This window comes from Pyrgilauda ruficollis, unplaced genomic scaffold (genome assembly GCF_017590135.1).
Source record: "Pyrgilauda ruficollis isolate IOZ18807 unplaced genomic scaffold, ASM1759013v1 scaffold28, whole genome shotgun sequence".
NCBI classification, from domain to species: domain Eukaryota; kingdom Metazoa; phylum Chordata; class Aves; order Passeriformes; family Passeridae; genus Pyrgilauda; species Pyrgilauda ruficollis.
In genome coordinates, this window is record NW_024524155.1 from 1,941,327 (window position 1) to 1,955,946 (window position 14,620).

Here is a 14,620-nt window from a genome sequence, read left to right on the forward strand (position 1 = left end):
TTTCTGCACTGCAAAATCATTGCTCACTCCAAACCTACAACATATTTCACCTTTTCTTGTATTTTACTGTACTTGCTTGCTACTTTACTAGCAGTATTTTTCCCAACAGAATATTTTATAACTTACTATTTTATTATTTAGTTATCTATTTTTAATACTTGCCAATTATCCTTCATTCTTCTCTAATATTCACAATCCTCCTGATTTTAGATTGAAAATTGATGAGCTGATCATAATAGGTTATTTTAATGCTAATATTGCAGAATTTACAAGGCACTTTCCATAAGCTTCCCAGCTTGCTATATATTGTCATGTAGCCTTTCACAGGTGGACACCACCTCTTCTGCACCAGTTCCCAGGAGCAGGCTTCAGCTTGCATCAGGCAATACTTATTGCTGAGACAGAGTTTTGTTCTGAAACTTGTGAAATCTCTTTGTGTATCTGCATATGTAGCACAACAGGTGACCAAGTAATGAACAGCACCTCAAAAAGGCAGGATTGCATTGTTTCAAACAGAACCAGAAACCTTTTAATTTTTTCTGCTTAGGGACCATTTCTCTTTCCCTCTCATGTTCCTAAGATATCCCCCTTTTCCCCATATCTCTTTGCTTTTACTTTTTACCCCTCCTATAACACACCTTCATGAGATCCGTCCATGATGCCAACACTGTCCTCTGGAACTAGGAATGGTGACTCCTCAAAGACTTCTTTCACCTGAGGAAAGAAACAGTGATTAGATTTCACGGTCTTCAGAGTCTTGTTGTGCTCTGAGGGTGACAGTTTTGTTTTACACAGCAGTAGATAAACTAAGGCAAGTGTGTGGAGTAGGGGCTAGGAAAGAAAGAAAAGAAGTATTGCAGGTTTCTCTCCATGCCTTCCACCACAGCAAGACACAGGACTGAAGGACCAGACAAGATACTCTGAGTTTCACCTATTGTGAGGTTACAGTCTCTTTCAGAGATTAATTTCTCTTATGCTAAACAGAATAGAGAACTGAATGAAAAAAAAAAAAAAAAGATTAAACAGGGAGAACCATACCAGTGCATCCAAAACAACTTATACTACCTCTGAAAGCAGAGCCTGAGCTTTCTCCTCCGACAGCAAGCGAAGTCCAGCTGTGGCTTTTAACACTACTGGGGTCTTTTTCCAGAGATGAGGTGGCACAGCATCTACAGCCATGTCCAGTAATGTTTTGACAGTTTCAGCACCCTAAAAGGAAAAATATATATTTTTATATGGTTTCCTCCTACAGGCCATCAGAGAATAGGCCTCTCAGTTTCCCCTCAAAACTTGTGAGAACAGTATTCACTAGCAGAAGATACCGACACCCAAAATAAGTACAAAAACCATGCCAGACATCTCATTAAAACATTAAACAGAATGTCTGCATTGGAAGGAAAGATGTATTCACAAATATATTTTAGGGAAGATAAATATCATTGTTTGTGGAAGGTATTTTTTTGAAAGGATGGAGGAAGGTGAAGGGAACAGATTACCTAACAAACCTAAACATCTTGCAGTATGATGAAACTAAATGGTGCAATTACTGACTGAGGCTACCAAAGCAAGGGGAAATAGCTGTCGATTTCACTAAATGCAACATAAGAATTCCAAGTGTGTCCATAGCAAATATTGTAATTAAAATGCCAGCTGTGCAATGGTTACTATACAAGGTACAGACATCACTGCTGGCTCTCAATTATTTCCACTGCTCTAACAATCACAGTTTTGCATTAGCAATAAACATTCTCCTGTGAAATGCCTAGAAATTTCTTTTGGGCTGAGCTCTCCTCTCCTACCCAACAAACAAATTTTACTGGAATAACAGGTGATCTTATAAACGTTTTTAAAAATCCCAAAACCATTTACTCTTCCATAAAGTGTCACACTCAAATTCCTGTAGCATAGAATCCCACTGAGCAAAATGAGAAACCTGAAATCCCCATAATGCTAGCCCCCAACTTCAAGGCTGCTAAAGCACACAAAAGAGTGGATCTAATCTATCATTTCTCTGGCACCTCCTTTAGTTTGTCAAAGAGCTTCCTGTCAGCACAGGGGGTCTGGAAAATGGCAGCTTACTTCAGAACTGAGAAAATGATTTGTAAATGAGACAGGGTATGCATTTACTGATATTTGGGGTAGCTGCAGAGGAAATAAACACTGAATATGGATGCTGCTGGAGACAAAAATCACTTTGCCTTTGAAATTCTCAAAGGCATACAGTCTAGTTGTATAAACATTTAAGCAATTAATTAATCCACTGTTCCACTGATGAAATATGTAGAACACCAACTCCTATTTCACCATGTGAACTTAACTCACAAAAGTAGAGGAACAGGTTTAGAGAGACAGCAGCAGAGCTTTCACATTTCTTCTTGACTTTTTGCAATTGCAATCAGTAATACTTGAACTTGGTATAATCTAATGATATAATAGAAGCATGACCAACTCCCAGGGAACGAAGGCCAGTCCTACCTTTTCAGGCTGATCAGCATATGCAGACAGACCTGGCTTCACAGACTCAAAGATTTCCCCTTCCACCTCTGGCAGGTTTTCTGCACAAACAAAACATTACATGATCCAGTCAACAACCCAAATCTTATTATTTAATTCCAAAAAGGTTGCTCTCAACTCCTGTGAAGTTACTATCCTTGATTCTCCTTGCAAACAAGATTATCCCCCTCCTGAAGCAAGCCTTGTTCCTTCACTTCAGGAACATATTTAGCAGAAATTTGCCCTTGTACCCTCCAAGTTCACAAACAATTTATTAATAACATACTGTTATAATTAAAAGTATGTTCATTTAGCATTTGTGAACTACAGTAAGTTACAACAATGCAGCATAGCTGTCATCTATTCTTAATAAAATTTCTTTCCCTTTCTGTTCTTAAGCTAATTGTGAAATGCTAGCGCATATTAAGACACACACCATCAATACCCAGTTATCCTTAGGTGATTCACCCAACTCAGATAGAACGGAGCTGACTGTGCTCAAGTACTTGGCTGAGAAGCCAAACAAGTTTGACCAGTGCTCCCAGAGCAGTTTGGGTGTAGAAGCTATCCCTGAGTATTCCATATTGCAAGCCAGGCTGAGTCCAACAGAACTGGACCTTGTACAGTGCTTCCAAACCATGGATGAAGTCATGCAAAGACACATAAGGACTACGTCCCAGCAACCAGCCCTCACTCTTTGCAAACCTGCTGACTCACTGTACCCAAGATAATTCATCCTCCTGAATCCTGCCACATGTGCAGCCAAAACTGGGCACCTCCGCACCATGTGAGCACTAGATACACTGAAGTGTGATGCATCTCAGCACACTTCCCCTGGAAATGGCTCAGACCTTCAGTACTTAATAATTCTCTAATTTACTGATTTTAATTTGCTACAAGTGTGACATAAATATATGCAGAATTCAAGTATCTCTTGATAAAATTTAAGGTAACATGCAACTTGACAAAACCAGCATAAGGATCTTTTCATCTCAATGAGATATTCCTTCTAAGCAGCTGCATAGATGAAAACGTTTGAAAATTTAGAATTCTCCAGTATACCCAGAATGGTATATCTGAGACTCAAAAGACCTACAAAAAAGGTATTTACACAGCAAAACACCACGATAAAGGGACAACAAACCCCAGCAGGAGGACCATTTGAAGGACAAACTGTAGATATCTTCAGCTGCTCCCAAATACTGAGCTGGCAAAAAACAAAACTGTTTTGAGAAGTTGGAATCTAAGTCCACATACATGGGGGTCTTACCTGGGCTCTTCTGCACAAAGGTATAAATATGAATACGGGTTCCAGTGCTTCCTGCGTCAAACATGATGCCATAAAAAGTGTTTGCTTTGGCATTTATAGGGCACACATTAGGTGGAAAGAAATCCTGAAACCACATTTCCCTGTTTGAGTGTGAAAGAACAAAGGGCAAAGAGGAAAATGCCAATGCTATAAGGATGGGAAGTCTGGAAGATGCCATCTTGCCAGGACCCCTTGATACTGTCAAGCACGTATCAGCAATCACAGGGCTGCAGAAGGTCCTGAAGAGAAAAAGAAAAAAAAAAAATCATTCTGTGCACATACATTCTCCCTTTAGGTGCTTTTCAACACCTCATCCAAAAAGAGCTATTTTTTTGCATTTAGTGCTACAATTACATCTAACTAATTTGTTCTTCCAGAGTAAAGGTTTCTCCCTTTCTCAAGCACAGAAGAGATGGAGTAGTTTGCTTTCCAGTATTTCTAGTTTTGACTTTTAGACAATTTCCTTCTCTTATTTCTCTTCAGATTTTCAAATTCAGTGTCTCCAGTGCCTCCTCCCTAAAGCCCAAATATTATCTGAAAAGCAGCATTGCCAGAGGGGAACTCTGGGCAGAACCACTAACATTTACACACTTGAGATGCTGTGGCAGAACACAAGTGTTATTCAGAGTCACAAACAAAGAGAATTTCATCTCAGGCTAAGAACAGCTGCTGGGAGAAATTAGCACACAGAGAGAATGAAAGCATATCCCTCCAGCAGCATCCCCGTCTCTGAGAAAAGCCTGAGCTGCACCAGAGCGGCTGAACTGAAGTGCACCTGAGCTCCGCCTCTCCGTATTTTTTCATATTTTTCTTTTCTGTCTTTTTGGTTTGGTTTTTATTTTTAGAATTACAAACAACAACAAAAAATCACAGCAAAACCCACACACTCTCACAAACCTAAAGCAGTTGCCCCAAACATTCAGGTTGCTTATAGAGCTTCTAACAACAGTGTCCCAAAGCTGTGTTACACAGTATTGAATATCAAGATACATGCAAAGGGATGACTGTTAAGGGACGATGTAGTTGTATTTTTCCTAATATATGCTAATAAAAGACATGGGCACAGAAATCATGGGGTGCCCAGGTAAAAAGAAGGACAATACCTAGGCATGCTTAACAGCAGAAAAGAGCATGTGGCCAGATGTCCCACCATATGCAGTATCGCCTGCACCAACCTACACACAGAGCACTCTGCACACAGAAGGTGCCAACAGCTCCTTATCACTTTCCAGACACTTGGTAACACATGCATCCACCCACAGCACTGCAGATTCTACTTTATATGGCAGTTCATCAGCTGTGCCCAAGACCCCTGCCCACTGCTTGCTCTTACATTTGACTGTCTTTTAGCAATCTGCTCAGCCCCAACATGTTCATTCTCTTGAATTTTTTACTTGCTGTCTCTATCCTACATGTATTTATTCCTAAACAATCTCCTCACACCTTCCTCCCACACCCAAAAAGCTCACTTATACTCCACTACCTTTTATCCCAGATTCAGCCCTTGTAAGACTTTTATTATTTCCATTCTTCACCTTTGTCCCCAGTTACAGCAAAGGGAGATTAACTTTTACCCATTCCCAGCAAAAACCATCACATTCCTCAGGCATCTCTCTAAGTCACTCCAGAGCCACATAGAGTGCAGACCCACTGCAGATAGGTAACCTCACCTGTCTGCTGTGACCTTTATTTTTATCCTGCTGTTTCAAACAAAAGCAGAGATGCGGGCAGAAGCAGAGACTCCTGATCATCTCTGCCTTAGAAGCACACTCTGCAAAGAACTGACCACAATTCCACTAGCAAACAACAGCCCTGGCTAGTGTCTGTGACACATCAACTCCAGCTGCAGTAATTTCTACAGTATACATATATACATACATACATATATATATATGTGGAAAGGAGTAAATAGGTAGTTCTGTAAGGAAGTGCTCTCCTGGAGAGGCTTGATGAGAAGAGCCAAGCAGTTTGGCAGTTTTGTAGCTATGGATTGGTACTAAGATGCAGCTGGCATCACCCAGGTTTGCTTCATCACAGCAAGGAGGGCCACTGAAAATCCAAGCAGCTGCACTGTGTTAACAGAACATAACGTGCCTTAGTGAGAGCCACCCTCCAGCAGGTCCAAAAAGGTGTTCTTATTCTCATGCAATGTAAGGATTTTGTTTAATTAACTATCACAAATACAACCCAAGCACCTGTCTTAAGAACAAACTCCAGAGTCCTATTACAAACAGCACATGTGACAGTTATGTAAGCCTCAGAATCTCTGATGATCCGAAAATATCTGAGCAACTGCCATCATTAACTCACACTTTCCTTACCAGACCTACGAGAACCTTAGTCTCACATAAAATTCCCCCACAAAGCTTCTCTTCTCTATCCCTTCTCAGATATTCACCACTTTCTGTTTTCTACATTTCCCCTGACTTTTTTTCTTTCTCCTTTTATACTTCTAAGGACAAATAAAACCCCAACAAAACAACAAACTCACAACCAAACACCATGGGATTTCATTTTTCTTCTCCCTCATTAAGAATGAAAAATGTACACTGAGCCCCTTCAATGACTGGTGAAGTCCATTTAATCAAGCACACTAGCAAATCAATGTCCACAAGAAGAATGACAACAGAGGAGAGTAAGAAATCAGAGACAAGAGAAAGAAATCAGCAGAGCATAACAGAAATGGAAAAATAATTTGGAAAGACAGAATCAAAAGTATGGAAGAAAAAAATCAGGGTAGAAATAGACAAGACATAAGTTACTGAGAAGGAAAAATATTTTCAAAACAGATCCTCTCAAACAAAAGTCCTAGCTGGTATGAGAACTCAATAGGGTGGAGAAAATGAACAATAAACAGAAAGGAGAAAACAGGGTAACTGTTATGTGAGCAATAGCTCATTAAAGCAATCAAGCAGTTCAGCAAGGTAAAGCCTACAGTTCCCCATCAACAGGCTCAGTTACCGTCCTTCCAAAGGAGCAGTAATAATCAGCACTGACCATGAAGACGTTAGGCACACACCTGAAGCAGGATGGAAGCAACAACTATTCCACTCCTAATGAAAACCTCCTTCAGAGCACCATGGCAAGAGACACTGGCCTGCCCTTCTTCACCTTCGCTGCCAGCTAACAGGAGTGGGCTGTGTATCAGGCAAATTATAAGGTCACGAAGGCACATCAAATACCAATCGAGTTGTTTTATTCAAATTTGAGTTTATCATTACTCAATACAAGCAGTGAAACATGCTTATATAACTACACAGGATGAACTTCAAGAAGTTGAAAGTTAACTTGAGATCGAGTTAGTAAAACATTTACACAAACACTACAGTTGACCTCAACATCCCTGAGGCCTGAGCCAGCAGAGCAGGACAGAACACTCATTTCCCAATGCACAGAAACGTGTAAATGTCATCTGTACACAGCAGATTTTAGGTACTAAATGGAAAAACTGAAGTACATCCAATAAAAAAAATCTGGGAGCTATGCAAACTGTATGATCCAGAAATACTGGGATGTTGCACAGAGACTTCTAAGACTGAAAGCATGAATAAGAAGAAAAAAAAAACCAACCACAACCAAAGTCTCCTTAAACAGCAAAATTAAAAACTATACCACAATAACTAACCTTAAGACAGCAAAACACAACCTTACTTAAAGCTCACCATACACAGAAACACTGGTAATTTTCAAGACAAGAAATAGTCAATACTTGACTGTTTCTGACAAAATAACACACCAAACACAAACCACACAACACAAGCATCTCCCTGTAAAAATGAATGTGATCTGAGGGGAGGGAGAAGCAGTGTACCAGAGACACACAAGAATTTCACTTCTGTTTCCTAACATAATACTGGAGAACATTTGGAGGCACACAAAACTATTAAAAATAATTATAAATATTAATTATATAAATACAGGCAGATATTTTACAAAAATAACTATTTTAGGAAACAAAATTATATAATTCAATTAATATTCTTCCATGCTGAAGCACACCAGAAATCATTCAGAATGGAAACTCTTCTGTGCTAAAACAGTAACAAAATCTATTTTCCAGATGAGCAGCTCTTATGGTCACAAAATCTATTTCCCAGATGAGAGCTTTAACACTTCACATTCATGACTAAGTAAATACTTTTTAAACTTTTTTTTTTCCAGAAAAAAAGAAGTTATTACATTTTTTCTGGAGTTACTTTTATCTCTTGAAAAAAAAAAAATTGCTTTCTTGGATTGTTTTGACAAAACTTAAGCTTCTTAAAAGCACACCGTTTAGAAGACACAATAGAAGGAATAACTAAATTCAAAGGCAGAATTTCCCAGTATATCCATAAAAATAATGATACATGTGCACATATATTTTCGGTAAAATTCTGGCTCTAGAGCTTTAAACTCCGGGGGAAAAAAAGTAGAACCAACTCACAAACATGCGTTATCAGAAGTTTTAATCCTTCTTCCCCCGCACTGAGGCCCCAAATACACATTATTTATTTATTCGCATTTCCGGCCAAGTGGGTTTTCAATTTTCCTCTTTAATTAGCCCAAGGCAGCTTTTCCAGGGAACCGCTACCCCGCTCTATGGGCACCCCTACAGAGCGGCGAGCGCACAGCTGCGGGCCGCTAGCGGCACCTTTTCCTGGCACAGCTGCTGTTCCTGGAAAACACACCTCGGCTGCCGCCAGCCTCGGGGCGCTGAGGGCTTGGCTGCCCTGCCGGGCTGGGAGCGCTCCGGCGCCGACTCCCGCAGCCGCTCCCGGGAATGCCCCGGACACGGCGCCTCAGGGCCCGCTCCACCCCGCCGCGCTGGGGCTCTGCCTCCGTCCGTGCCGCGCATCCCGGCGCCAGCGCGTCCTGCCCTGCTCCATTTCCCACGGCTGCGACCCAAACCCTGGCCATGAGCACGCCCGAAAACCTTCCCTACCTTCCTGCCCGACCTTCCTGCCCTCTCCCCTGGCAAAAGCCTCCGCGGTCCTCCCTGTGCCCCGCCGGCTGCGGGCAGCGCGGCCCGGGACTCCGCAGCTCTTCCCGGAGCCGGCAGCGGCGGCGCTCGGCAGGAACGCCCGTCCCTCCTCACCGGCCGCCCAGCGCTATCACTCGGCCGGGACGGGGCGTCCTCCGGCCCGCCCCTGGGGATAACGGGGATAACGGGGACGCCGGCGCAGCTTTCGCGTGTCCCGCCGCCTGCCCGGCCTCGCAACCAGCGGAGCGCCCTCCCGGGGCGCCGGGACCGAGCACGGCTCGGGGAGGCTCACCCAGCCCGGGAGCGGCGGGACGGCAGCCGCCCCGCGCGCGCTCCCGATCCCAGCGCCGTTGGCACCGGGCGGGGGGGCCGGCGGGCGCGCGGTGTCCATGGCAGCGCGCGGACGCTGCCGCGCCCCTCCCCCCGCGGGCAGCGCCCGTCCCGCCGGGGCCGTGGTGTGGGGCGGCAGCGCCCCCCGCGGGCGGGAAGGCGCCAGGCGGGTCGGGCCGCCGGGACGAGCCCCCGTGCCGCCCCCCGAGGCCGGGCCTCCCGCCCCGAGCCTTCGCGAGGCTCCGCCGAACGCCGCGGCAGCCCCGCGGAGGGGCGCGCCGGGCTCGGGGCCTGCAGCACGCCGCGGCCGAGGAGAGGCTGAAGCGCTCGTTCGCTGGAAAAAAGAAAGCTGGGAGCGAATGTGCTGGGTTCGGCTCCTCCTCGGAGGCTTTGGAGAAAACGGAGCCAAACTCTGCTCAGAACACAGTGAAAAAGAAGCCCTGTGCTGTAGCGCCCATTTGCTCTGTCACAGATGCTTTCACTTTACCCCATTCCTACTTTTCTAAATGAGAGTACCGAGCAAAGCCCTTTTACAGATAGAAAAAGAAACTGAAAATGGAAACGAAAAGTCAATTATTTTGACATCCTATTTATTGAATAAGAAGGTACAAAGGTCTGACCCCCAGACATTGATGAGGTCAGTTGGTAGGAAACTATTCTTGTTCATGTGCCAGTGCATGCTGTCAGCCCATCTAGTACAGAAGATCTTACTTGGACCTTTTTCCACGTAGCCAATTTTCTTTCTGTATCTGTCATTTTTTCTCCTTTTCTATACTTCCTGAGCACTGCGCCACCGACTGTAGCACAGACCAGACAGCTGCAGTATAAAGTGGAAACGCTGAAAATGGCCTTACAGCACACGACCAGAAAATCTGTGAGAGAGACTGAGAAAACTCAGCACCAACCAAGTATGGTGGGACTCAATAAACTGCAGCAACTCCTAGAAATGAAGGATTGAGAGATGGACTGAGTGAAGAGCATAGCCCAGAATATCTTAAATGAGGGGACTGAGGTGTAAAGATTCTATATAGATGCTCTGTGATGTGAATCAGGAGATCATAACCAGTAGAAAGCATTAAAAGAAAAAGGCCAAAACTGCCTATAACAAAAAAAAAAACAAAACAAAACAACCCAAACAAACAAAACAAAACAAAAATACAGAGGCATGTGCAGCCAAGAAGCAATTTCCTCAGATGAAAACATTCAAAAGCAACAGAAATAGCAAAATAATGTGCACAGAGACCTAGAGGAAGCACATGAATGCTGCTGGTATGGAAACATTGAAAACTAGTGTCCATCTTCCTAGATAGACTCCTAAAAAATCCTTTGCATGATAATAATTTTTGGATTTGGAATGCTTATGGACACTTCTGTAGTGAGAATAACTCACTAATGTATGAGTTGCAGTATCCTATAAATTAGCAATGACTTTATGGGAACCTAATTTCAACTAGGTTATCACTTTTTGGACCTTATTTCTATGGATTAAACTAAAGGTAAACTCAAAAGAGTTATTTTCATATTCTGCCACGTCATGTGGAATTTGATAGAGAACTTCCAGTACAGATATGCTTCTGTAGTTTCATTTTAATAATTATCATTGCTTCTTTTTTGTTCTATAGCCATTGCTTTTTCTGGCATTGCTCTTTTGCTTTTTACTCACCCCAGTGAGCTAACAGTGAAGCCTAAAAAAATTGCAATTAAGGTGCTAACAGGTCGTTACTGTATTGCTGATCTTTTTAACAGAAACACAGTAAATGGCAAATCCAGTCTGTTTTCCACTGGTTTTCCATATCTCAGAAGCCTCTGCTTTACATTGTGCTTTCAAGGCTGTTTTCCTCAAGCTCTCTAATAATCTAAAAATTAAGTAATTACATGAAACAGACACTGGCATATTGAAAACAGGATCACATGCAGTGCAGTACTGGTTGACAGGATTACATTTTATAGTGAATAAAACAAAGTCTCAGATTTACAAATGTATCTCAGAATTTCTGTTAGGATGCAGTTTAAATTAAACTAGAGCCACACATGTTGCAGTAGCCAGGATTGCAGGTCTCCTGCCTTGTGCTAGACATCTGTACTTACCAACTGCAGCAGTGTCTGAGCACTTGGATTTTAAGCCATTGAGTTAAGGTCCCCCATAGCTGAAGCTTTCATACATTGGTGAGAGATTAACACGATCCTAAACCCCAGAAAAATGTTTGTTTAGTATGGATTAGCTACTGAATAACTTGGTGACACGTAGTCAGTTGGAATGCTTTGTTCAGGTTATCTCAAAGATGATACAGCAGAAACACTCCCTGAAAAAAGAGGGGTGAAATTTGTAATTGAGGTCTAAGGAATTGTCTCCCTTGGAGAAGAAGGGAGAGACTGGAACTGAGAGAGAAAATTGTGTATTGACCTTTTATGTATGAACAGGAGAGACAAGGAAAGGACAATGTATTTGCAACTAGTTAATGTTCATACAAGGCCTCCCCCTCCCTGTATTTCTAACCACTAACAGAACAAAAGTCGTTGGATTTGTTCTATTTACTTTAGAGAGCCATAGATTTAGAAGTTAAAAACACAACACTGTGTGCTTACATTTATTTTTTAAATTTATGTGCTATGAAAAGCCAAATAAGAGCAATGCTGAGCTAGAATTTTATACCTGCTTTACACATACAGAATTAATGAATTGAAATTTTCTTCTAATATATTGATCTTTTCCATGTTTTTCAGGGGAAAAAGAAATTTTGAAAAACTGGATATCAGTAAGTTGACATGAGAAAATACCCCCATGTTTTGTGATTGCTTTTTGTCCAAATGAATGGGACAAATCCATAGTAATCTTCTGTTTCTTCAGTAGGTGGATACTGAACGGGGCTGATCACTCCAGGTCACAGGATTCTAGTAAATTCTGAATCTAACATAAGAATCTAGCTGTGTGGCTTGGTGTGAGGTACTTTAACTTTTTCAAAAAGTTGGTACACTACCTACTGATTTTGTACATGCACTAGGCTATACTGTTAGATCTTTGTGTATTGTATCAAAAGAAGAACAAGTGGAAATAAATTTTGATACTGCTAAGGTCAAGAATAGAAGTCAGGAGAATTAACTTTGCTCAGTGCAGTGGGATTTATTTTGTTCAGTCATTAATGGATCCCTATCCATCTTTACCAAACAAGTTAATAATGTCCATTGTGACAGTAACACTCCCCAGGTATATTTCCTTATAAGAGTATTGCAAAGCAAACTTCCCAGTATTAAAAAGTACAAATATCCACGACCAGATTACCAAAAATTTACTTACTCTATGGTTCATTGCTGTCTGCATAAGAAGTATGGGAGCAGGACTTTAGAGACACCTAAAATGTGGCTTACACTGGAAATGCAATGTCCAAACAGCATTAAGTATATTAAAAGCTGTGCATTGGGACATAAGATTATAGTAAGGTATCTATATGCATGTGTATGTTTGTGTGACAAAAGTAAGGAATTTTTTTATGAATTTTAAGATTTGTTTTTGTGTTGATCTTTTAGCAGCAGGCATTTAGACACAGTTCTCACAGAAAAAAAAACTCATGACTTCCTAAAGCCCTCTCTTGTTGAAAAGTAGATTTATGTTTTCTAGAGGGTGCTGTTGTAAAAGTTCATGATCATACAAGGAGGTGCATTTTCAGCTAGCAGCAGTGTTTTGATTAAAAAGGCAAAATCTATGCAGCTGATGGTGCATTCAGTACACAATCATAGAGGGTGGACCATGATGAAGACTCATATGCCTGATTTTCAGATACCAACTGAGATACAACTTTATTGCTAATTATAACAAGCAGTGTCAGCTTACCCTGGAGGAATAGGTAGGGCGGGGTTCTGGCATGCACAGCTTGTCAGATGTGAGGCAGTCAAGCACACGAGCCAAAATGTAATACTCAGACATCAAATTACCAGATAAAGTTCATGAGCAGGAGCCCTGGAGGCATTTATACATAAAGATATAGAAAGATGTGAGACACTTCCTTTGGAAAGGCAGGATGCCACTTTCCAAAATGCACATGGAAGTGGATTGGAGCCTTTTTCTTGACACAGACAGGAAAAAAACCCTCAGAGAGGAAGTCACAGGGCCAAATTCTCAGAGGTGGTTAAGCCATTTTAAAACAGTTTTTGGACTTTTAAAACAATTTTTGGACTGGAGCGTATTAAGTAGCTTTCAGAATCTAGATTTCAGTGCTTTCTGAGCAAGAAACTGTTTTTAATATTCTTCAAAGGGTTGACTATGAAATTGTATTTTAATAGTCTAAAGGAATTTATTATGAGATACTTTAGACTATACTTTTGTATAACAGAAGATACATTATTTAGCTTATTTATATGTGAAATATTAAATAAAAAGGAGAATAAACAAATGAGCAGTAACAGCAGTGAGATGAGGCAGGTAAATTACAATCAAATAGCATCTGCAGCTTGATCTAAAAAAGGCAGTTCATTATTAAAAAAGACAGTTCATTATTAGAAAAGGAACACACAAGATTTGTATTTCTAGTTCAATTATTTAAAACTATCTGCATAAAAATGCTGTTGGAAATCTGGATAATTAGAAAAGATGTTTGCACACAAATGAAAAGATTGTACAGGTGTGTAGAAGATATCTGGAGAAATTGCAGGAATAGTCCTGCAATACCTCAGGGAGCAGGTAACCTTGACAATAGACTGCTTTTGTTACAGGAGAAGATGGATTTTAGAATTTCTAAAAGAAGGATACAATGGGTTTTAATAGGACAACAGCAAAGTCAAAATAGCAATGCTGATTAGGGAGAAAATGAAGGCATTTTGAAAGTAAATGATTGTAGACAATATTATAGGCTGTTAATTAGTATTTCTTTCCTAGTTGCTTGAGTGAATGCCAATGTCTTAATAGTGACTTACCCAGAATATTTTACCTTTGCAACAACTTCTCCCAACCTACTATTTATTACACAGCAGGCCACATTATCAGATTCATCCTCTTCTGCAGTGATCCTTCCACATGTTCAGATGTTAACAGCACAGAGCAAGTAAGGCAGCCATACACTTTCCATGAACAGCAGCCAGCAATTAGCAACTTATCTGCACTTTTCATTTTGAAAGCTAGCTTCTGAGTAAGGCTGTGAATTCTAGATCCCCTGTCTGCTGCACTGATGCTTTGACTCTGTTTGAAACCCATCTGAAATATACTTATTTTTCTCCTTCTTAAAGACCTCATTTTTTCCCAAGCCAGGAGCTTGCAAGACCCTGTACAAAGCACTACCATTTGGACTAGCGGTTAGAGGCCTGTGTATAAAGCGTTGGTATAACTTGGTGAAGATGTCTGTGATCAAATTATGCATATGTGGAAACAGAAAAAAGGCATTCTTTGAAATGATGTGCAAGGAAACTGGTACAGAGGTCCCTGAAATCCTGTGAAAGGAAAATGTATACATGAGTTACAGGAGCTGCAGACCATCTCCTGTGAAGAGGGGAATAAAATCAACATCACACCTATGTAAAGTCTTACCAAGGAACAGTCA

At 41.4% G+C, this 14,620-nt stretch overlaps 1 protein-coding gene across 2 annotated transcripts in view; it reads right to left on the reverse strand.

Annotated features, from left to right (window-relative positions):
• The window catches only part of ENTPD5 (ectonucleoside triphosphate diphosphohydrolase 5 (inactive)), a 22,692-nt gene extending 13,509 nt beyond the window's left edge, over window positions 1-9,183 (reverse strand). Inside the window, exons 1-5 of one of the 2 annotated variants that reach the window (XM_041472078.1) lie at window positions 8,724-9,183; window positions 3,764-4,041; window positions 2,476-2,555; window positions 1,066-1,209; window positions 639-714 (exon numbers count right to left, since the gene is read on the reverse strand). In XM_041472078.1, coding sequence (XP_041328012.1) covers window positions 639-714; window positions 1,066-1,209; window positions 2,476-2,555; window positions 3,764-3,980 — 517 coding nt within the window. In that variant the 5' untranslated portion in view covers window positions 3,981-4,041; window positions 8,724-9,183. The other variant, XM_041472079.1, reaches the window with a different exon arrangement.
• Between the last annotated feature and the right edge of the window lie 5,437 nt (window positions 9,184-14,620).